A 20,265-nucleotide genomic window follows, 5' to 3' on the forward strand; every position below is an offset into this window, starting at 1 on the left:
GGTTTTTCCTTTGGTTCTCTGTCCGAGGGTGTGTTCAGTTGTTTTTTCTTTCTGGTTCTCGTACAGTTTTGGGTTTTTCTTTGACCTATTGGTCTCCTCCTATTGCTCTGGAACTTAAACTGACTAGTTCAGAGCCTGAAGGCGGGTATATCCTGCTGGGAGGAGCTGACTTTTTTTATTACCAGTGTCACACCTCCTAGATACAGCAGCATACACCCACGGTCTGTGTCCCCCAATGGATCCTTCAAGAAAGAGATTTTACGGTAAGTGTTAAAAAAAATCTCCTTTTTTCTATGCCAGGTACACTTTAATTATTAACATTTGTTCAATAACTTCACCCATAATAAATAAAACAAGGGACTTGTGTTTTCTCTGCTCTATGTCCAGACAGAAAATAATACTCATTGACATAAAAAAAAAAAAGCCACCCAGATATAACTGCAAGCTGGTATTTCAGCAATCCAGCATTTCTATCTCAGGCAGATGTGTAAATGATTAGTCGTCATCTGAACAGACACAGAAAGAGGGGAGGGAGCGGGTCAGATTACTTCTTCCATTTTTTTTTTTTAGGAGCATTTAAAAAAAATAAAAGAACCAATCTGATAGTTTCCTTCACCAGGTGAGGTGGTTGCATTTTTCATAGGCTACGTTCCCACGCCCCTGTTCATATTTTCTCCATTTGCCTCCTAAACTGACCATTCTAATAATGGATGCAAACTGATGCCATGTAGTGGCAGCCATTAGTATCAGCCGCCTACAGACTCCTGCAGCTGGGGCTACTACTCCCATCATGGAACAGACTAATTTCCATAACGGGAGTAGTAGTTCCCTGGCTGCAGGAGTCTGCAGGTGGCTGGGGAGGCTACATTAGTGTTTGTTCCATGATGGGGATAGTACAGAGTCTCCTCAGTGGCGGCCATTCAGGGCTCCCGGCCGGGAATTTCAAAATGAAAGTTTACACAGTAGTATATACATCGCAGAGGAGCCCCTGTACTACTACCCCCAATATGGCGTAGTACAAACATTAATGTAGCCTCCCCCGTCACCAGCAGGCTCCCGCAGCTGCGGCAACTACTACTCCCATCATGGAAACAAGTCTGTTCCATGATGGGAGTAGTAGTCCCTCAGCACTGCAGGAGTCTGCTGATGTCACCTCTTCGGAGCATGCTCAGAAGCAATAATGGTTCAAAAGATTAAGCCGTTTGCCATAGATTTCAATGTTAAATTTAGAATATACGTTTCTAGTCCGTTATTTTTGATGGGAGAAGAAAAATACTGCATGCACAGTCTTTTCTCCCATTAAAAAACACGGAACAGGCAGCAAACGTGTGCAAACGGTGATAAAAGGATTGTTTAAAAAAAAATAAAAAATCCCATTGACATCAATGGGATTATTATACAGCCGTTTGCAACCAGTTAAAAAATTATCAAACGGATTACAGAACGGGCAATTAATAAAATTTACTTAAAATTTACGACCCCATTCTCCTTTTAAGAGCATTTAGTATTTCTATTAGGCGGCTAGTATTTTTAGAAAACATGCCTATGTATTGTTAAGGGATAATGTGACCAGTGTGTTCATTCACTAGCTGAACAAATGGCACTCATTTAAGCACAACTGCATGCCACTGGCACTTGAACTACGTCACTTGTATCCTGCACATCTATATGGACTAAATTTTGCATCCTTTCTCTGGAAGATGAGAACCTTCTTTTACATAAAGCTATATCACTTTTAATCCATGGCTTACTATAGGGAAATACTTTATGCCTTAGACATGTGCTGATTTTTCATAAAAAAAAAAAAAACTGCTCTATTAAAGTTTACACTATTAGCTTACTGTTACACAACACGTGTTTTGAAATTTGGCACTTTTTGGCAGTGTCATATTCAAGCCAAACCACTTTCTACTAAGCCACAGCCATTATCAGACAAAGCACAGAAGTGTCAAATATGTACAGGTGGTGCAAAGCATGTAAGCCTAGTTTTGCTTTTTGCGCAAATCAGCTATTTGGTTTACAGGGTTAGTGTTTTATTTCCCCCACTTTGTTTTTGTTTTTTTAATCATTATTACCCCTTTACAATACTTTTACTAACTAAACACAAGCACAAGCTGTCTGATCCCATGCACCTGTCTGATCCCATGCCAAAGCTCTGGAGATTTCCCCATTCTTCATTTACAGCTGACATTCTGCAGCCTCAGCAGTGCTGTCTTAATACTGCCAGCTCCACTGATGAATGATGCCAGCAGCACATCATGTGGCCACTGATTGCTTACCTCCAACAGGCAAATGGCAGCTGCTTGCAGACGGTGGTACCCACAAGAGCATTAGTACTGGGCCGTTTTATAGTCCACTTTTTAAGTTCTCATTAAATGCAGAATCTATTTATTTATATATACCACTTTGACACCTCTGCTGTGCATTCTGACATAGTGGGTTATATTACCTTTTCCATAGTAAAGCCACACATGCTCAGTAATCTTTATTGAAAATATTAATATTTAAGCAGTTTTTTTCGAACTATTACACACAAGGAAGAACATACCATCACACAGAACAAAATTAAATTATTAGTCATACTAGTAAAAGAAAAAAAAAAGAAACTAACATGGACATTACAGTATGTAAAGTAACAATTCAATATTCTTTTTAAGAAAAACATACATTGAAAAGGAGAGGGGGAGAAGAACAAAAACAAAAAATGCATTTGAGAGTAAACTGTTCCGTCGAGGTAGTTCGCAAAGGGTAAGTGCTTCTATAGCTGATGTGGACTTATCTTCGGCCTTTTGTGTCTTCTTTAACCTTCCAGATCATCAATTCCATACACGCAGTAGCATCTTCACATGAATCATGACCACCAACTAATCAGACAATACAATAAAGTACATAAATGCAAACTTTTTTTTATGCAGAGAAAGTGAGAAATTTGTGTTTTGACAATTTTACAATTATGTAAATGTCATTTAAATAAACGTATGACATGTCAGACTGAGCAGTGAAGCCCACTGTCACACACTTCTCCCAGTTATATCCAGTGAGAGGCTGTCTCAGGACTGAAACTCAAACCAATCTAAACTTTTCACATCTGTGCACCTTGTCAAAAGTCTATTTAAAAGCAAATCAGTCAGATGTATTTGCCGCAGATACCATTGGATAGCTGTTCTGCTATAAAAGCAAAACTATCTTTTCTGGAGCTGAAGGTGATACCCAAACTTCTCAGCCAAGTTTCAAGGATGTACGACAAAGTGCTCAAGTATCACAGCTAGCACCCCATCTTAAAGCATTAAGACATTTCCTGCACTCTGGAAGTGGAGATCAGTTATCCTAACCCATTTCACAGAAATAAAATTTTAATGTTACTGGTACCAAGGGCATTCTAATAAAATAAGCGTGTTAACACAATGGAGTACCCTAATGCACCAAAGATTAAAATAACCATGGCTACATCTGTATGTCAATCAAGCATGGGGCTGGGAGGTGAGAGGTAAAAAGGTGTGCAAGGCTGTGGCATGGTATTGGTGCCAAAATTATTAACATGTTCATTGTTTAAGTAAAGTTAGAAAACCCAAATTTTCCCAGTAGAACATCTGCCACAGAAATTCTGCAGTGTGAATGGTGCATTACAATCCTATTGAAACCAATGGAAAGCTGCTGCATTGGTATTTTTAAGTAGAATCATGCTTGAATATTAAGTAGTGTGAACATACCCTTACACTAACTGGTACAGTACACAGCACTATCACTACAACTGCAATGTATTATACCAGTTATCTGATGTAAGAGGAATGGCATAAATAAAATAAAACCATTAAAAACTCCTTTGTCCAATATCTATTCTAAATATTTTTATGGCGTGTGGGGGGGGTTACACAAGCTATATAAAAAAAAAATGTATAAGGCTGGAATTCCACTGAGGTTTTTTGCAACAACGCCGTAAAAAAAACACCAATTTTTCCCGCACTGCGTTTTTCTCTGAAAATGCATCCAGCTGTTAGCTGCAAGTCAATAGTAAACTGCAACATGCGCCTTCTTGGCTTTAAACCCCCCAGGATGCGATATGGAGAGTTTCGCCTGGCCCAGTTTATCTTGTTGGCAGCCAGGATCTATATAGCCTCCCAATGGAAGCAGTCTACTTTGCACCTCCAGCCTGTACTGTCAAGAGTGAATGTGATCCTCATAAATGAAAAACTTTCTGCCATTAGGGATGACACGGTGGAGCGTTTTAATACGGTGTGGGAACCTTGGTTGTCCTCACTGCACCGCCCTGACAGGTCTTATCATTTATCTCTGTACTAGCCCTGTATCACTTGATTCCTAATTTAGGTGGAGACAGCCGGGCCGCTATTTGCTGATTCTGAGTCTCATTAAACCCTACGGTGAGCTCCTTCTACGATACTGCGAATAATTGTTTGCTAGTTTTCATAATTGTACCGAAATGTTTTATATATTTGGTTTGGTCTACAGACCTCTGTTATAGTACTGGAAGCTACTGTATGTCTTACTATTCTTTCTATAATAAAAGCTTCATGGTTTGACCATTAAACTGCAAAATGCCAGATCCACTTGGCATTTTTCAGTTTGGCTTTTTTTTTTTTTAGCAATTTTGGGCTCAGAGGCTGGTTTTTCAAAACGCCCGACAAAACCTAGTTTGGCGTTTTTGCAGGCTTTTTTTTTCTTTTTTGGACTTTAGCGATCCCAAAAAATTGATGGAGATACCTTTTTATTAATATTTCGTAGGGTACCATTAAAAAAATAAAATAAAATACAGTAGTGATGGAAAAAATTGAATTTAACAAAATTTATCTTTTGTATAACAAAATTTTTAAACCGGGATCAATTCGTGTGGGCGGGTAAAGCACTAAAAATGTAGCAGACAATAAAAATGTAGAAATGAAGAGAGTCCAGCTCACCTCCCGTGTCGTGCTATGCACGGACCGGTGCCCGGCCAGGCGCCCCGGATACTGGAAATGAAGAAAGAGTCCAGCACTGCAGTGAAGGCAGCTTTATTAAGTGAGGAGCAAGCAATAAAAGCACACTAGTCAGACATGTTTCAAGCGCGAATGCTCTTCCTCGGTGACCAAGGAAGGTCACCGAGGAAGAGCGTTCGCGCTTGAAACATGTCTGACTAGTGTGCTTTTATTGCTTGCTCCTCACTTAATAAAGCTGCCTTCACTGCAGTGCTGGACTCTCTTCATTTCCAATAAAATGTAGTGTGTTTTCACTTTTTTTTTAGGTAGTACTACTACTTCCAGCATGGAACACACTGTTCCATGATGGGAGTAGTAGTACCTGTACTAATAGACCGATCGCCTGTTGCGATCTTCTGTAAAGTTTATAGATGCGGCCAGCCGCTCTTCTATGGTCCCCTGTAGAGATGAGCAAACTTACAGTAAATTCGATTCGTCACGAACTTCTCGGCTCAGCAGTTGATTGCTTTTCCTGCATAAATGAGTTCAGCTTTCAGGTGCTCCCGTGGGCTGGAAAAGGTGGATACAGTCCTAGGAGACTCTTTCCTAGGACTGTATCCACCTTTTCCAGCCCACCCGAGCACCTGAAAGCTGAACTAATTTATGCAGGAAAAGTCATCAACTGCCGAGAAGTTTGTGACGAATCGAATTTACTGTAAGTTCGCTCATCTCTAGTCCCCCCTGCATTGCCGTATACACACACACACACACACACACACACCATATATACACACACACCATATATACACACACACCATATATACACACACACCATATATACACATATACACATATACATACATATATACATATATACATATATATACACACACACACATATATTATATTTATATAAACACACACACATATATTATATTTATATACACACTATATATACATACATATATATATACACATACACACATATATATACATACACACATATATATACATACACATACACACATATATATACATACACACATATATATACATACACACATATATTATATATACATACATACACACACATATACATATATATATATACACACACACGTCAGTGCAGGGGACCATAGAAGAGCGGCCAGCCGCATCTATACATTATACAGGAGGATCACAGTGGATGTCAGTAGTGATACCCGCTGTGATCTGTTCTTAACTACAAGTACTACTACTCCCAACATGGAGCATACTCTGCTCCATGCTGGGAGCTGTAGTATCTGCATTACATCAGGTGTCAAATCACACTCGCTGCGATCTGTCTATTAATGCAGGTACTACAGCTCTCAGCATGTAGCAGAGTGTGGTCCATGTGGGGAGTAGTAGTACTTGTAGTTAGGACTATCGCAGCAGGTGTCAGTAGTGATACCCGCTGTGATCTGTTCTTATCTATTGCAGAGAAGCTCTATACAGCGCTCGCATCTCTGCACTATACTCCGGCCAGTGATGTGAATAGAACATCACTCCTTCATAGTTTCTGTCCAGAGTATAGTGCAGAGATGCGAGCGCTGTATAGAGCTGCTCTGCATCTCTGCTATATTATGGACGATCGCATCGGGTGTCACGACTGACACCCGGGGTGATAGGTCTATTATTACAGGTACATGCTGGAAGTAGTAGTACTACATAAAAAAATATTTAAGAAAAAAAAAAAAAAAGTTAAAAGTTGCGCGCACACACTTTATAAAAAATGTATTAAAATTTTTTGTAAAAAAATTCAATGCAACTTTTTTTTATATCCCTACTGCATCCTTTTTTCTTTAGTTGGGTACCCAAAAAAATTTTGTACAAAACCGCCAAAGGGGCCAAAAAAAGGCAAATTCCACACAAAAGGTAAAACGCAAGAAAAAAAAAACGCAAGAAAAAAAAAAACACCAAAATGCAGGGGAAAAAAGTGGCAGTTTTTCTGGCGTTTTTAAGCCAAAAAAACACGCAGGGCAAAAACCTCTGGAATTCTAGCGTAACACACTTTGAGCTGCTTAGATGTAAACACAAAAGCCCACTGTTTGGGATTATTACATAATATTTTTTTTATTTTTAATAGTTTCAACATTTATGCAAGCAACGATACCAAATCTTTAATTTTTTTACACTGTTGTCAAATGTTTAAAACCCCCTTTTTTTTTTACTATTTACTTACCATTTTTGAAGTAACCATAGCAATGCCAAGATTTCTATCAATAGTTCTATTACTTTATTGCTATGCCAATGCCTAAACAGTAATAGCAATCCAATCCGTGATATCGACGGCAATCTACTTGTACAATCTGCCGCTTTGGAAAGACTATAAAAGATCACAGGAGTGGTAGGAGGCAGGTGATGAGACCTACGCATTTTTCACTCATTGGACCCCTGTAATTGTGCAGCGGGTAGTCGTTGAGTAAATTCAAGCACCGAACTTGCTTTAAATACCATGCACTGTATTGGCCATCATTGCTCCTTCGGTGATCATGCTGATGATCACAGCGTCTCATTAGCAGCCAGGACTTGCTGTCTATGAAGTAAGCACAGCTATCCTTGCTCGCTCGGAAAGCTCCTAAGGACGTAAATTCAAGTCCTGGAGCATTACGTACCAGGGCATACACTTACTAGGGTTCGACCGATTATCGGTTTGGCCGATAATCACGATTTTGGGCATTATTGGTGTCGGCAATTACCTTGCCGATAATGCCCCGTGACCGCCCCGATCCGCCGCACCGCCCCAGCCCCATTGCCTCCCCATGCCCGGTTTTATAATTACCTGTTCCCGGGGACCACGCTACTTCTGGCTCCTGCTGCGTCCTGCGTTACGCTGTGCGCAATGACGAGTGACGTGACGTGCGCGACGTGACATCATCGTCAGTGCGCACAGTGACAGCTCAGGAGGATGCCACCGGAGCAGAGGACCTATTGGCAGTTGGCTGCTCCCCCACTGTAACACCTGCCTCCCGTGGTCTACATTTGCACTGGCACTTTATGGAATAAAGAATTTACCTTGTTAACCTCTTGGGTCTCGGGTGAGTTGCTCCTGTCTTTTCCTTCTTTTTATTTGCACTTTATGGACTGTACCGCATTGTGTGAGCACCACCCACAGCAGGCACATTACCTCCTAGCGCAGTCTTAATGACGCTGTGACATCTACCTACCAGTTTATACTAGTGCCAGGCTCTACTCTTCTTGTTGAATGGACCAAAGGATGGGACCCTTTTTCTAAATCCCTAATGCAAATGGGAGTGTGTGGATTTCATTCAGATTTTCTGGCACAGGTGAGACATTTTCAGCTCACAGGTAATGTGCCAAAATTGCCTCTCAACCCAAGAAAAAGGCTGCAGGCTCCACAATAAATAAAAAAAATCTCCCTCAATAACTTCAACTCCGTTGCCCGTTAGAAACCACCCAGATACAACAGTCTAACCTGAATTGTTTTTTTTTTCCCCAGGGCACTAACAAAAGAAATTCTTCAGTTAGCATTCCTTTAATGGGTTAATTCTGTTGTAAAATCTGTCAGCCTGTTTAACCCAGTGCATTGGGTCTACTGTGGGTGTAGTGTGCTGAAGTAAATGACCACTTGAACTTCTCTTCACCCAGAGGATCTTCTGGTAAATATGTCCAGTAGATACTGAGATGTCTAAGTAATTTGTTCGCAGGGGGTGGGGCTTCCCTGGCACAATTGACACATTCATTGTCTGACGCCACATCCTAGTGAAGTCACAGACAATGGATATGTAAAGGTGAGGTGGTAAAGCCCTGACCCCTGTGAACGATTCACTGAATTCAGCAGAGGACCTATTGGACATATTTAAGAGACTCCTCGTTTGACTCCGGTTCACCCACACTATAACCCAGTGTATCAGGTTTAGTGTGGGTGAACAGGCTGACCGTTTAAAAGTAACTACATGCACAGCTATGAAGTGAGCACAGGAGCTACGCTTGCTACATATCTGTGAGCTCAACTGCTAACCGCAGACATCAGCATGATTGCAGAGGTCTGCCATTAACACTATAGATGTGGGATCAATGCCGCTATAGTGAAACTGGAGGTTCCAGTGGGCTTGTCTCACCCCCACTGAAAATAGCAGGAGTCCAATAAGCTCAAATGGTCACCAAGGTGTTTTTTTTTTATACCTCCCTCTGACATGCAGAATGGCAGATTTCTTGTGCAGCCTGAAGAGATAAACTCTCCAAGAAGATTGCTGATAGTACTGAACAGTACATAGCAATCAAACGATTGCTATAAAAAAAATAAATAAATAAATAAATAAAAAAAAAAAAGAAGTGTAAAAATATATAATCCCATTTTCCCATAAAAAAATAAACTATATGTCTGGTATCACCATGTGCGTAAATACAGTGGTCCCTCAAGTTACAATATTAATTGGCTCCAAGACAAACATTGTATGTTGAGACCAAACTATGAAAACCTGGTAATTGGCTCTAAAGCCACCAAAATGTCATTTAAAATAGGAGAAAGTGGAGGATAAAGGAGGAAAAAAAAAAAAAAAAAAAAAAAAAAAAGAGTAGATAAAATACAGATAAAGCAAGTCTATAAATAGTGTGTGTGTGTGTGTGTGTGTGTGTGTAACACACTGATTTACAGCTCCCAGCAACTCTATGTAGAGGACAAGCGCTTCTTCAGGGTCCTGTACCGTACATGCAATGTCCCAAAAAAGTAAAATGGAGCTGCCCTTACTTGGTGTTCAAAAGGAGCAGCTAACTGTGGCACAGGTAAAAAGTAGTACAGAACATGTAATACATCCCTGTACTGTAGGTAGGCGCTACCAGACAGCGAGTCAGTGTATGCACTTCAGTAATACAGGCGTTTTACCAGTGAAATGCCCATTCTGATTGGTCAGTTCCTCCAGCCATTGGACATGTTCTGCAGATCTGGACTGTCCGTAGTATTGTATGTTGAGTCTGGTTTTAAGTTACAATGGTCCAGAAAAGACCATTGTATGTTGAAACAATTGTATGTTAAGGCCATTGTAAGTTGAGGGATCACTGTATCCAATCTTATTAAATACCAGGTTGCAAGGGTGTACCCATACACCCTGCATCCTTAAGGGGATAAGGATGCAGGAAGTACGTCCTAGTCCAGTTACCACCGTTAGAGGCACACTCATGAGCTGGGGCTCAGCCCTTTTTATTTAATTATTATTATTATTATTATTTTATATTTCCCAACACTTTTCCATTTTGTTTGCGCCATACAAGTGGAGCGGAATGGTACAATGCAGGAAGCCGAAAAAACAAAGTGGGATAAACGTTTTAAAGGGATTATCCAGGAATAGAAAAACAGTTCAATGGAAGTGATCTGCAATACCACACACATCCTGAGGACAGGATGTGTGGATGAAAAAAATCTGCTCTGTTTTTCTAATCGTGGATAACTCCCTTTCCCACCTAGTTCAATCTGCTTCCTGAAGTGCTATACTTCCTTGTTTGGGCAGAGGGCACATTCAAATGACACTCCGCTCCCTGCATTGCTCCAACACTGCTAAGTGAATGATCCCTGTAGTGCACTTCAAAACATGTCCAGAGGAAAAGTTGCCCAAAGCAACCAATCAGCTCGCTTTCATTTTTAACAAGGCCTCTGCAAAATGCAAGAAGTGATCCGATTGGTTGTTATGGACAACTGGGATACTTTTCCTTTGCACAGGTTTTGATAAATCTCCCCCACAATGCTTCCTAAAATAAACCCGAAACTGACAAAAGTAATAAAATACAAGTTTACTGAAAATTAAGCTTATTTTTAGCAAGGACTTGTGTGGTCTGAAAGACAAAGCCATTGGAAGTTGCAGTATATTAGTAATACTCCTATGTTATTCTACTGCCTTTCCACTCTTGAAAGGCATACATTGTAGTCCATAATCTGTCCCCATCTCCCATCAATATCTTCCTGTGCATGCACAAATTTCAGAAGTAATGTGCAGGTGGAAGAGTTGTACCTTAAAAACCCACATAATTGGAAAGCTTACAACCTGCGACAAGGCTGGTTTTCAAACATATGCTGTTTTCTTGATGTACACCATTGGGGAGATTTATCAAAACCTGTGTGGAGGAAAAGTCGTCCAGTTGCCCATAGCAACCAGATACATTTTTAAAAAGGGCTTTGAAAAATAAGATTGGTTGCTATGGGCAACTTTTCCTCTGCACAGGTCTTGATAAGTGTCCTAGCATAAGTTTTGTATGTTCCTGTTCTTTAATAGAAAAAAAAAAAAGGTAGCCAGAGGGTAAATGCATGTGGCAGGCCAAATAGTTGCAAAAGTGGGAGCTTGCACAAAAATTTTACAACTTTTTACATTCATATCACTCAAAGTGGGGATGGTTTTCAGCGACGTGAGTGTCGTTTTGTTCAAAGTTTGCAGGGGTTTATTTTAGATCAGTGTATGAAATATTAAAGTTCCCATGGTGTCCTGCATTTATGAAGGCTTGTAGTGTCTGGAGGGGTCCTTACCCTCTTCACAGCACAGCTGTGCAAGCAGCATTTTATGGGGAAAGGAGGAAGTCAGTAGGCAAGCCTTCACAGGCAGGGTCCTTTCCACTCCAGAAATTTTTGATAATGTTCAGAAAGTGTAGTGCGATTTTAAATGCTAAGGTGACAAAGAGCTCTGCAGAATTTCCCATTACTAGGAATATAGGGAGAAATGTGCAGAGGAAGAGTGGTGCAGTTGTCCAAAGCAATCAGATTGCTTCTCTCATTTTTAAAAAGGCCTCTAATTGGTTGCTATGGGAAACTTTTCTTCTGCACAAGTTTTGATACCTCTTCTCAAAAGTTCTTTAAGAATAAAAAAACACTCTAGGTATGTAGTACATTCCACTGACAGCTTCCTGAAAGCTTAAAACAGTCTTACCATCATCCTGGATGATGCGACGCAGATGGTCAGCAATTAAACTTCTTAAAGCTCTTTTATAAGGCAAGCCTAATCTATGAGGAAATACTATTGATGTATCAACAACAGTATCATGAATAAGCTGTAAAAGACAAATGGAAAAAGAAAAAAGAAAAAGACATAATAGCAATTAACTACTAAACATGTCACATGTATACGCACCTAAAACTCATTAGCAAGACTGCTTCTTACTAAATATAATCAGTTACCCGTACAGCTATATTTTTAGTTTCAAACCATAGCTTATGAAATCAGGGTCACACAACTAAACCTAGATTATATATTTAATACTTTTGAAATTGAACCAGAATGCTAATCAAGTGCATTTCTATCACAACCACCAATGGGACCCACCTAAACATATCAGTGACTTTTCCTTACCTTAAGTGCTGTCAAGTCATTTTCTAACCCATGTCCTATAAGAATGGTATCTGCACTGAATAGGTTAAGCATAATGGCCTGTACATCTCTAATTGAAGTTGTTACATCCTTTAGGTTTTCCTCTGCGATTCCAGACAACCTATGCAAGGGGTGGTATAAAAGTGTTAACATCAGGATTCGTTTGTTGGCCTTGAATCATTGAATTAATTCCTAAAATGCACAATATGTTAAATTAAGGCGCAGAAGTCATACAGGGTTGATGGATTAAGAGTAGGAAATACCTGCACAACTCCATGTTACCTCTTTCTGGTTTCTAGTTCTCCCTTCTCTCTTATCTTCTCATCTTTCTCTCATCCTCCCTTTATTATTATTTTTGCTGTTAGTGAAGCTGTTGGCTAGCTCCTGGGTGGAGTATTCACATAATCTTCCTTCAAACATTAAACTGATTCTCCTGAATTTGTCTTTGCTCTAGCTGACTGCCGAGATTCACTCTGTAATACTAGGTTTTCTTTGACATACCGCCTGAACACTTATCCATGCTTTTATGGAATAAATGTATTCTCTTTCAAACAGCATATTACGGACCAAAAAATTAGCCCTCATAAAGCCCAATATACAGAAAAAATTAAAATGTTATAGGGGGTTAGGATTTTTTTTTTTAAAGAAAATTTATTAAAACATGACGGAAACTAAACAAATCTGGTATTCATGTAATCAGGCTGACCTACTGACCTTAAGTAGCAAAATATTATGTCAGTTTCACCACAAGGTGAATAGCGAAAAAAAAGAAACCCCCCCCAAATTAGCATTTCTAATAAATATTTTTGTTTCAGAGCATACCGTAAGTTATGGAAAAATGAAAAGTGTCATTACAAAGTATAATTGGTCCCACAAAAAAAAACAGCTCATGACTTTAGATGGAAAAATAAGAGTTATGGCTATTATAAGACAAGGAGGAAAAAACGAAAGTGCAGAAACTAAGACCTTATTTAAGTACTATAAGTACCAGGCTACAGACGAATGGTGTTTTAACATCTCATTCACTAAGGTTCAAAAGTGTGGGATATTGACAAATTTTACCATCTGCATGGCAGAGTGAAATAGGCAACAAATTCACAGTATGATGCCTGGATTGCAAAGGATGAAACAATGCAAAAAAAATTTTTACTTTCCCTCAAAATAATGTGTAAGCTTTGGAGGGTAAAATCCACAGCATATTATAGCCAGTTTTTAATTTGAAAACCACATTGATTGTATGCTGCAGATTTGCAATATCAAATAAAAGAAATCTGCAGTAATCATACTACATTGAAAATTCACAGCATACTGCACATTTACACTGTTAGGTCACTTTTAAAGTCTGCAGCATGCAATTTCTGATATGGAAATGTAGTTTGTTGCATTCTCTGCAATGAGGGAAAGCAAAGACTACACAAGAAGCTGAATGTAACACATGCACATTTGTGGGCTAGTTAAACAGAATAAGAATTACCTATGTGTGAACCCTGCATAAAAAAGGTAGCACGTACATAAGGTGGTCCGGAGTCAAAGACTGGAAGTTAACTGGAAAATTATGTAAATCATGTAAAAGTGAAAAGAACTTGGAGGAAAAATCGGTCAGATGGTTAAATTACAAAATTGACATTACTATATTTGAACGCTATGGGCCACAAGTTTGTCTAGAAGTAGAACATGTGCTTTTAAAAATGTACTTTAAGTCTGTACAGCACATTTGGCAAAAGTCTTTACATTTTCATAAAGATACTATTTATATTCTAAAGGGAAGAATCAATAATCACCTATGTTTCGGGAATACTTTACTCACTCTTCAGTTTAAACACAAAGAAAATAAATGTTTATAGGGAAACTGTTGGAGAGCAACAAATTCCCCTTATTACATGCTGAATAACTGTTCTGTAACTATAGAACAAAGATAAGACAGCATCAAGCTGAGGCCTTTGTGCAGTTGACCATCCAGGCAGCCAGCCTAGAAAAGATGCATAGAAGTCCAAAAATCATAGCACCAAGTAGACCACGGATCTTGTGAAAAGATGGAGTTCTTTATTTTCCCAAAAATACCAGTGCAATGTTTCGGCAGCAGTAGCCTTTGTAAAGCATGGTACAAATTAATCCAATGCACATATAAATATATCCTGGTTACAAATCATTGGGCAGCTCCTATGTCTGATGCTTTTCATCACCCGTTTAACCAAGGATTTGTAACCAGGATATATTTATACGTGCATTGTATTCATTTGTATCATGCTTGACAAAGGCTACTGCTGCCAAAATTATGCATGGGTATTTTGGGGATAATAAAGAACTCCAGCTTTTTTTTTTTCCACAAGATCCGTGGTCTACTTTGTGCTGTGATTTTTGGGCTTCTGTATATTCTGTAACCATTTCAGTTGGTTAAAAAAATACTAAAGATTTACAATGTCATGTAAATAGGCATTAAAATGTATACATACCTGGTGTTATAGTCTATAATTTCGTTATCAGGCTTAACAAACGTATCATAAACCATTTGTAAGCTAGAATCAACCACTGTGACTCGGGCAAGTTCCAGACCATGAGTTGTGTAACACTGTATATGGTATATAGAGAACAATTAAGGACCATGGAATAAAAAGTAACTAGTTGTATTAGAACCAAATTTCATTTTGATTACCATTTCACAATCCACAGAAAATATACCAGGATTTCCATCGGATGGTTGAAGTTTGATAAAAGTCTTTATAAACCCATCAAGATTTTCTTTTTGACCATCGTGCACATGTAGCTTAAAGAAGAAAAAAATTAGCTGACAAACAAAGCTGTAATTGTGAGAATTAAGAACTGCATCCTATTTCTTCAAAGTCTGTTTTCCACACAATACATTCCAATACATACAGTCTTATAAAAGGGAATTTGTTAATTTCAACAGTTTTCTGACATGCAGAAAGCCAAGATTAGGATGGCACTAGGGTGTAGCAGGAGAGGCATGGTTTCTAACCAGATTGATCATAGCTTATGCTAGAAATTGGTGCAAGTTATGTCGAAAATATACTTTAGCTCATCTGGTGTATATTTCAAAATCTGGCACACAACGGAGCATGAGATGCACAAAATTTATTAGAGGAGTCTTAATTTATCTAGCAGATCTTAAGCCAGCTTTCCAATACCTAAATGAGATCGATCATTTTCTCAACGTTAAAAAGAAAATTTGTATGGGACTTACTGCAGTACTGTTTATTGCACTACTGCAGTACTGTTTATTGCACTACTGCAGACCTTCACAATTACACAAAGAGGAAGTACAATGAGATTTTTTTGTACTCACGGCAAAATCTCTCGTAGCCTTCATTGGGGGGTATGCTCTTGCCACTAGGAAAAAAAAAGTCAGCTCCTCCCTTGCAGGATATACCCACCCACTAAAAAAAGTGAGGTAATCCATTTTGTCACAAAGCAAAAATATAAAATTTTTTATAAATACATACATGAAGTGGGTGGGTGCGGTGTCCCCACCAATAAAGGCTACGAGAAAGATTTTACAGCTAGTACAAAAAAAAAAAAAAAAAAAATCTCCTTGTTCGCTCTTCATTGGGGGACACAGATACTGATGGGACAAACCAAAGCAGTCCCCTAGGGTGGGAATAACCAGAGACAGGGAATCAGTCCAGAGACCGAACTCATAGGCCTTACGGAGGAGACCCCAGGCCATAGACAACTGAGCTCCCGGAAGGTCCCCTGGCCATGGAGATTGCATGGGACGGTCCATTCCTTTGGCATCCTAGTCCGAGGCACAAAACCTACATCAATAGACAGACAAGAAAAGGTCTACAAGGAAACCAGGTGGGCCGGAAATCAACTCCAAGGAACTCAGAACCAGACAGAGGGCTAGCTCGGCTGGAAAACAAAAATGGAAAAAAGGCACAACAACAAGAGAACCCCATCCAGAGTCAACCGATTTAAGAGAACATGGCGGGAAAAAAACGCCAGGGAGAGTAGCGTACGCCTGAGCATAAGGTGAGCACAGAAGGTGGAGACCAGAAAACCACTGGGAAAAAAAAAAGACTGAAACCAGCTCTAAAGAGGTCTGGCGCATAAGATCAATGACCTGAACATCTGCAGACCCAAAACACCTGTCCAAGAAGCCTGCCACAAGCACCCAGGAGGCAAAATTAGCTTGAAAGGTAGAGTCCGGATGACCGGAATGCGATCCATGTCAGAAGTGCATGGACCCCGAAGGAGGAGATGGAAGGTAAGAACAGCCAAAAAAATAAAACTGGTCTTGGACCCCAGCCATCCGAGTGGACCAGAGTACTCCAAAGTAATGTCCTGTCAGGATGGGAACAGAGGGGAAAGCAAAAAAAAGGGAACCCAGCAGGGACTCCCAGGTGCTGGGCACAAGGAGGCTACTCCAAAAGACTGTTGAAGAAACACAACTGACACAATCAAAGGAAAGGATGAACACGCCCTTCCAGGGGGATTGCATCAAGGGAGGAGGAGAGCAACAGTGGGATCCAACAGATGGTGGCTATACTGGCTATTGCGGAGCCAAACATGATTGCATAAACTCATCCTACAGAGGAGAGTGCCTTGGCTGCATGAGTAGCTGTAGATAACCAAGAAACCAGAGGAGCCAGGCTGAAATCAGGGGCAGTAAGTACACAAGCATAGCCTGCAGAAAACAGAGTGTTCTCAGCAAACGAACAAGGGCCCAGGCACCCCAGCCATGTAGGGGGAAAGCGGGAGATGGCTCCATCTTGGCAGTAGAAAGTACTCAGCGAAACAGTTCCCCTGGTGGAGGAGAAAACTAGGGGTGGGGGAGATGAGACTCAGGTACAGACCATGCCGAGCTTCCTAAACCCTGTGCCCCCTGTGGAAGGGGGATTGCCAAGTGCACCAGATACTGTAGGAGCGGGTCCTGGTGGGATCCTAGCCGTTGTCTGAGGCAACAGAGCAGGCTCCAGAGCCACCCCGCACAGGAACCCAGGAAGGTACCTGGAGGCAAGGGGGGGGGGGGGGGTTGCAGAACAGACTGTTACCCCATCAGGCCCCCTGTCAGAGCAGAGGTGCTCAACCGCCACAAACCTGTGGAAACAAGATCACAGGAAAGCCCGAGGAGGGGGAGTGCTCAACACGTGTAGAGTGTCCATAGCCTATGTAGGGACAAAGACATGGTTACCTCACAAACTAGTGGGGTACCCAGACTGCACCCACAAAAGGAGTGATCTGTGGAGGAGGGAATCAGAGTATACATACACCAAGAACCCTTCTCGATGGCGATTGGTGGATAAGAAAACCACTGCTCCGTATGCCCAGTACCCTCCTGGGAATAAGCGACATATGGCGGACTACCTAGGCACAGGGGCGTGGTAACAGGCAGCAGGGGAAAACAGACAAACCGTGTATCCCCGGGGTCTTCCAAGGGAGCATACATCCCTGGAAATGACTCCCACAGCAGGTCACCTAAGTTCTGCCTGTGGACGGGCAAGGGCTCAATTAGATAGGTAAAAGGGCCAACATGGAGTGACTGCAAGAATGCAGCACACAAAGTTGCCATAAGAGGGAACTCATTGGTAAGAAGAAAACCAAGAGGATGACTGCAGTAAACGACCACAAAAGGGGGGTTTGAACAAGTATACGTACGTGTGTGTGTGTTCGACAACCCCCCCCCCCCCCCAACCTCAATAACGACTGGCTGGGGAGGAGAAATACAACCCCACTTTCCCGCTGCAGGAGAGGGGGTAGAAATCTCCCCATCCAGCCACATGGCTGCCGGCACCTGTGAGCGAACGGAGGGCGGAGCTATCTTTTCCTCCAGCCATAATGGCTGGTAGGTGGGGAGAAAAATAAAAACTGCTGAGTACCGCTCTAAAGGAGAGGGGACAGGGGCAGAGCTAAGCTCCAAGTCCCCGTCCGTCCAGCAGCGGGAGAGAGAGCAACCAACCTCTGCTGCTACGGTGTGCTGACAGGGGGATATAGCAGAGAACTCTGCTGGGAAGCAGCCTGTGCCAGAAAGCATCCAGTTGCGATGTTCAGCTGCCTCAAAGGGGTGGTAAGCAGCGTCCACCACGCCGAGCAAGGGGGGGGGGGGTAACAGCAAGCCCTGGCTGGGAAGGTTCCTGCCGGGCTGGGAGACTACAGCCCTAAACCAGGGAGTCAGAGGAGGATACAGTCTGACATCCCTGGTAGCACTAAATACCCCTGCAGCACGCCAAGCCTGGAGGGCTCGCTGTGGGGAGGAGAGGGGCAGAGCTAAGCTAAGAGGTGCAGAGAGGCACCGATTCTTCCCTGTCAGGCGCTCTGAGAGTCCCCCCTCAGCTGACCCCCAGATTCCTGCGCTGAAGTTGGGAAGAAGGGTGGAGCTACCTGCCGCCATTTTGGCTCCCGCCAGCCAGCACAGAACTGGAGGAGCTGAAGAGGGTCAACAAAGAACAGAACAGCGCCTCCGTGACTCCCGACCTGTAGACAGGAGACTACAGGTGGGAATCCAGACCCCATTCAAGATAAGTGACCATGGCCCCTTAAATTGCCCCATTGAGGACGGGCAGACCCTCAAACCACAAAGGCCAGTCCACAAAGTAACTGTGCTAAAAGATACCCAGGAAGAATATTAATCCCTCAAGTCCTGCCACAGGCCCTGGTGGAAGGGGGGGGTAGGGGTAAAAACTCACCCGCGGACTCCATCTTCATATACTCACCTAGACTGCTTCAGCCAGCTTATAGCAACGCTGCATCATACCAGGCTAATACAGCGGGGCGAGCAGGGGAAAATGGGGGACCCAGACCCAGGGTTCAACCTCCAGGCACTGGTGGTTGGCGATAAGGGGTTGACAGCCCATACAGGATAAACCTTACTAGAAAATAAAAAAAGACCAGGTCTGGGGAGCTCCCAGACATGTGTCTTGCCTCCTACTGACACTAGCTAAAACAGATTACCTCACTTCCAGTGGGTGGGTATATCCTGCCAGGGAGGAGCCAACTTTTTTCCCCTAGTGTCAGTGCCTCCTAGTGGCAAGAGCATTTATTCATCAGTATCAGTGTCCCCCAATGAAGAGTGGCCGAGAAAACAGTACCGCAGTAAGTCACATACTAAATTCCTTCATATGTTGATTTACCAAAATGTTAAGCGTGTTGCTTATCGCATAAGACTGGTGTCCAAGACAGATTTAAAATTCTCTCCATAGATCCCATAATTCTTAAAGGTCTTTGTTAGTCACTAGCACTAACTTGAATATACAGATATCTGTGCAGCCATTCAGGAGATATTCATCTTGTTGCTAACATTGTAATTTCCTAATGACAATGGAGGCGGGATGCAGCTGTATGTGCTTAGCCTTTTTTTTCCTGCCCACCCATCTGGCCAATAACTCTGCCCCCTTCATTGACATGATGAGAAAAAGGGATGAATGAATAAATGAGGAGGCAGAGTTCTCAATTGAAAGGGCAGGGTTATCACCAGAGTGGGAGGGAGAAAGCATTGCACATACAGCATCCTCCATTGAAGTTGAAGCATACCTGTCAGATCTCCTACCCCCCCACCCCCCCCAAAAAAAAAAAATTATATTGCTCAGTACCTCATCCTGATCATCTACATCTAATTTTTATGTGTCTACGACCTATATTCTCTCAGAATTACATTTGCTTGCAGTCCTTACTAAGTGAGGTTTCTGTTCATGCAGAGGCATGGGGCGTGTCCCTCTCCTCTGTTGACCCCTCTCACTCGGCTCTGACTAAGAGGGCCCTTGACCTGCCTGCAGCCCTGTCAATCACTCATGGTGTCCATGTGTGGTGTCCCAGCACCAATAGCTGTCCTGTGGCTTTGGAGTTGGGCTCACTAGAGACTGTTAAATTAATTATGTTTACATTCTATTGCTAAATATACATTTTCCTAAATTCATTCTATTTCTGTTATATGTATCTATGTTTTCTGTGTTACTGTACCCTTAAATGAGAGCAGTGAACCCCATGTGGCCCAGCCTGCAAATGGGAACCCCTAAAGTCTCCCTATATAGTGTAGTGGGGGAGGAGTTGCCTCCGTCTAGCTGCTTCGG

The 20,265-nt window shown here is 41.7% G+C and overlaps 1 protein-coding gene across 4 annotated transcripts in view; it reads right to left on the reverse strand.

Moving 5' to 3' along the window:
• Positions 1-2,450: 2,450 nt before the first annotated feature.
• The window catches only part of LOC130273666 (RNA exonuclease 1 homolog), a 66,322-nt gene continuing 48,507 nt past the window's right edge, over positions 2,451-20,265 (reverse strand). For 3 of the 4 annotated variants that reach the window (XM_056520851.1, XM_056520858.1, XM_056520846.1), the window contains 5 exons: positions 14,895-15,005; positions 14,695-14,810; positions 12,224-12,362; positions 11,804-11,924; positions 2,451-2,864 (listed from right to left, as the gene is read on the reverse strand). In XM_056520851.1, coding sequence (XP_056376826.1) covers positions 2,776-2,864; positions 11,804-11,924; positions 12,224-12,362; positions 14,695-14,810; positions 14,895-15,005 — 576 coding nt within the window. In that variant the 3' untranslated portion in view covers positions 2,451-2,775. The remainder of the gene's footprint in view (positions 2,865-11,803; positions 11,925-12,223; positions 12,363-14,694; positions 14,811-14,894; positions 15,006-20,265) is intronic. The other variant, XM_056520868.1, reaches the window with a different exon arrangement.

Source organism: Hyla sarda, chromosome 1, assembly GCF_029499605.1.
Source record: "Hyla sarda isolate aHylSar1 chromosome 1, aHylSar1.hap1, whole genome shotgun sequence".
Classification (NCBI taxonomy): Eukaryota; Metazoa; Chordata; class Amphibia; order Anura; family Hylidae; genus Hyla; species Hyla sarda.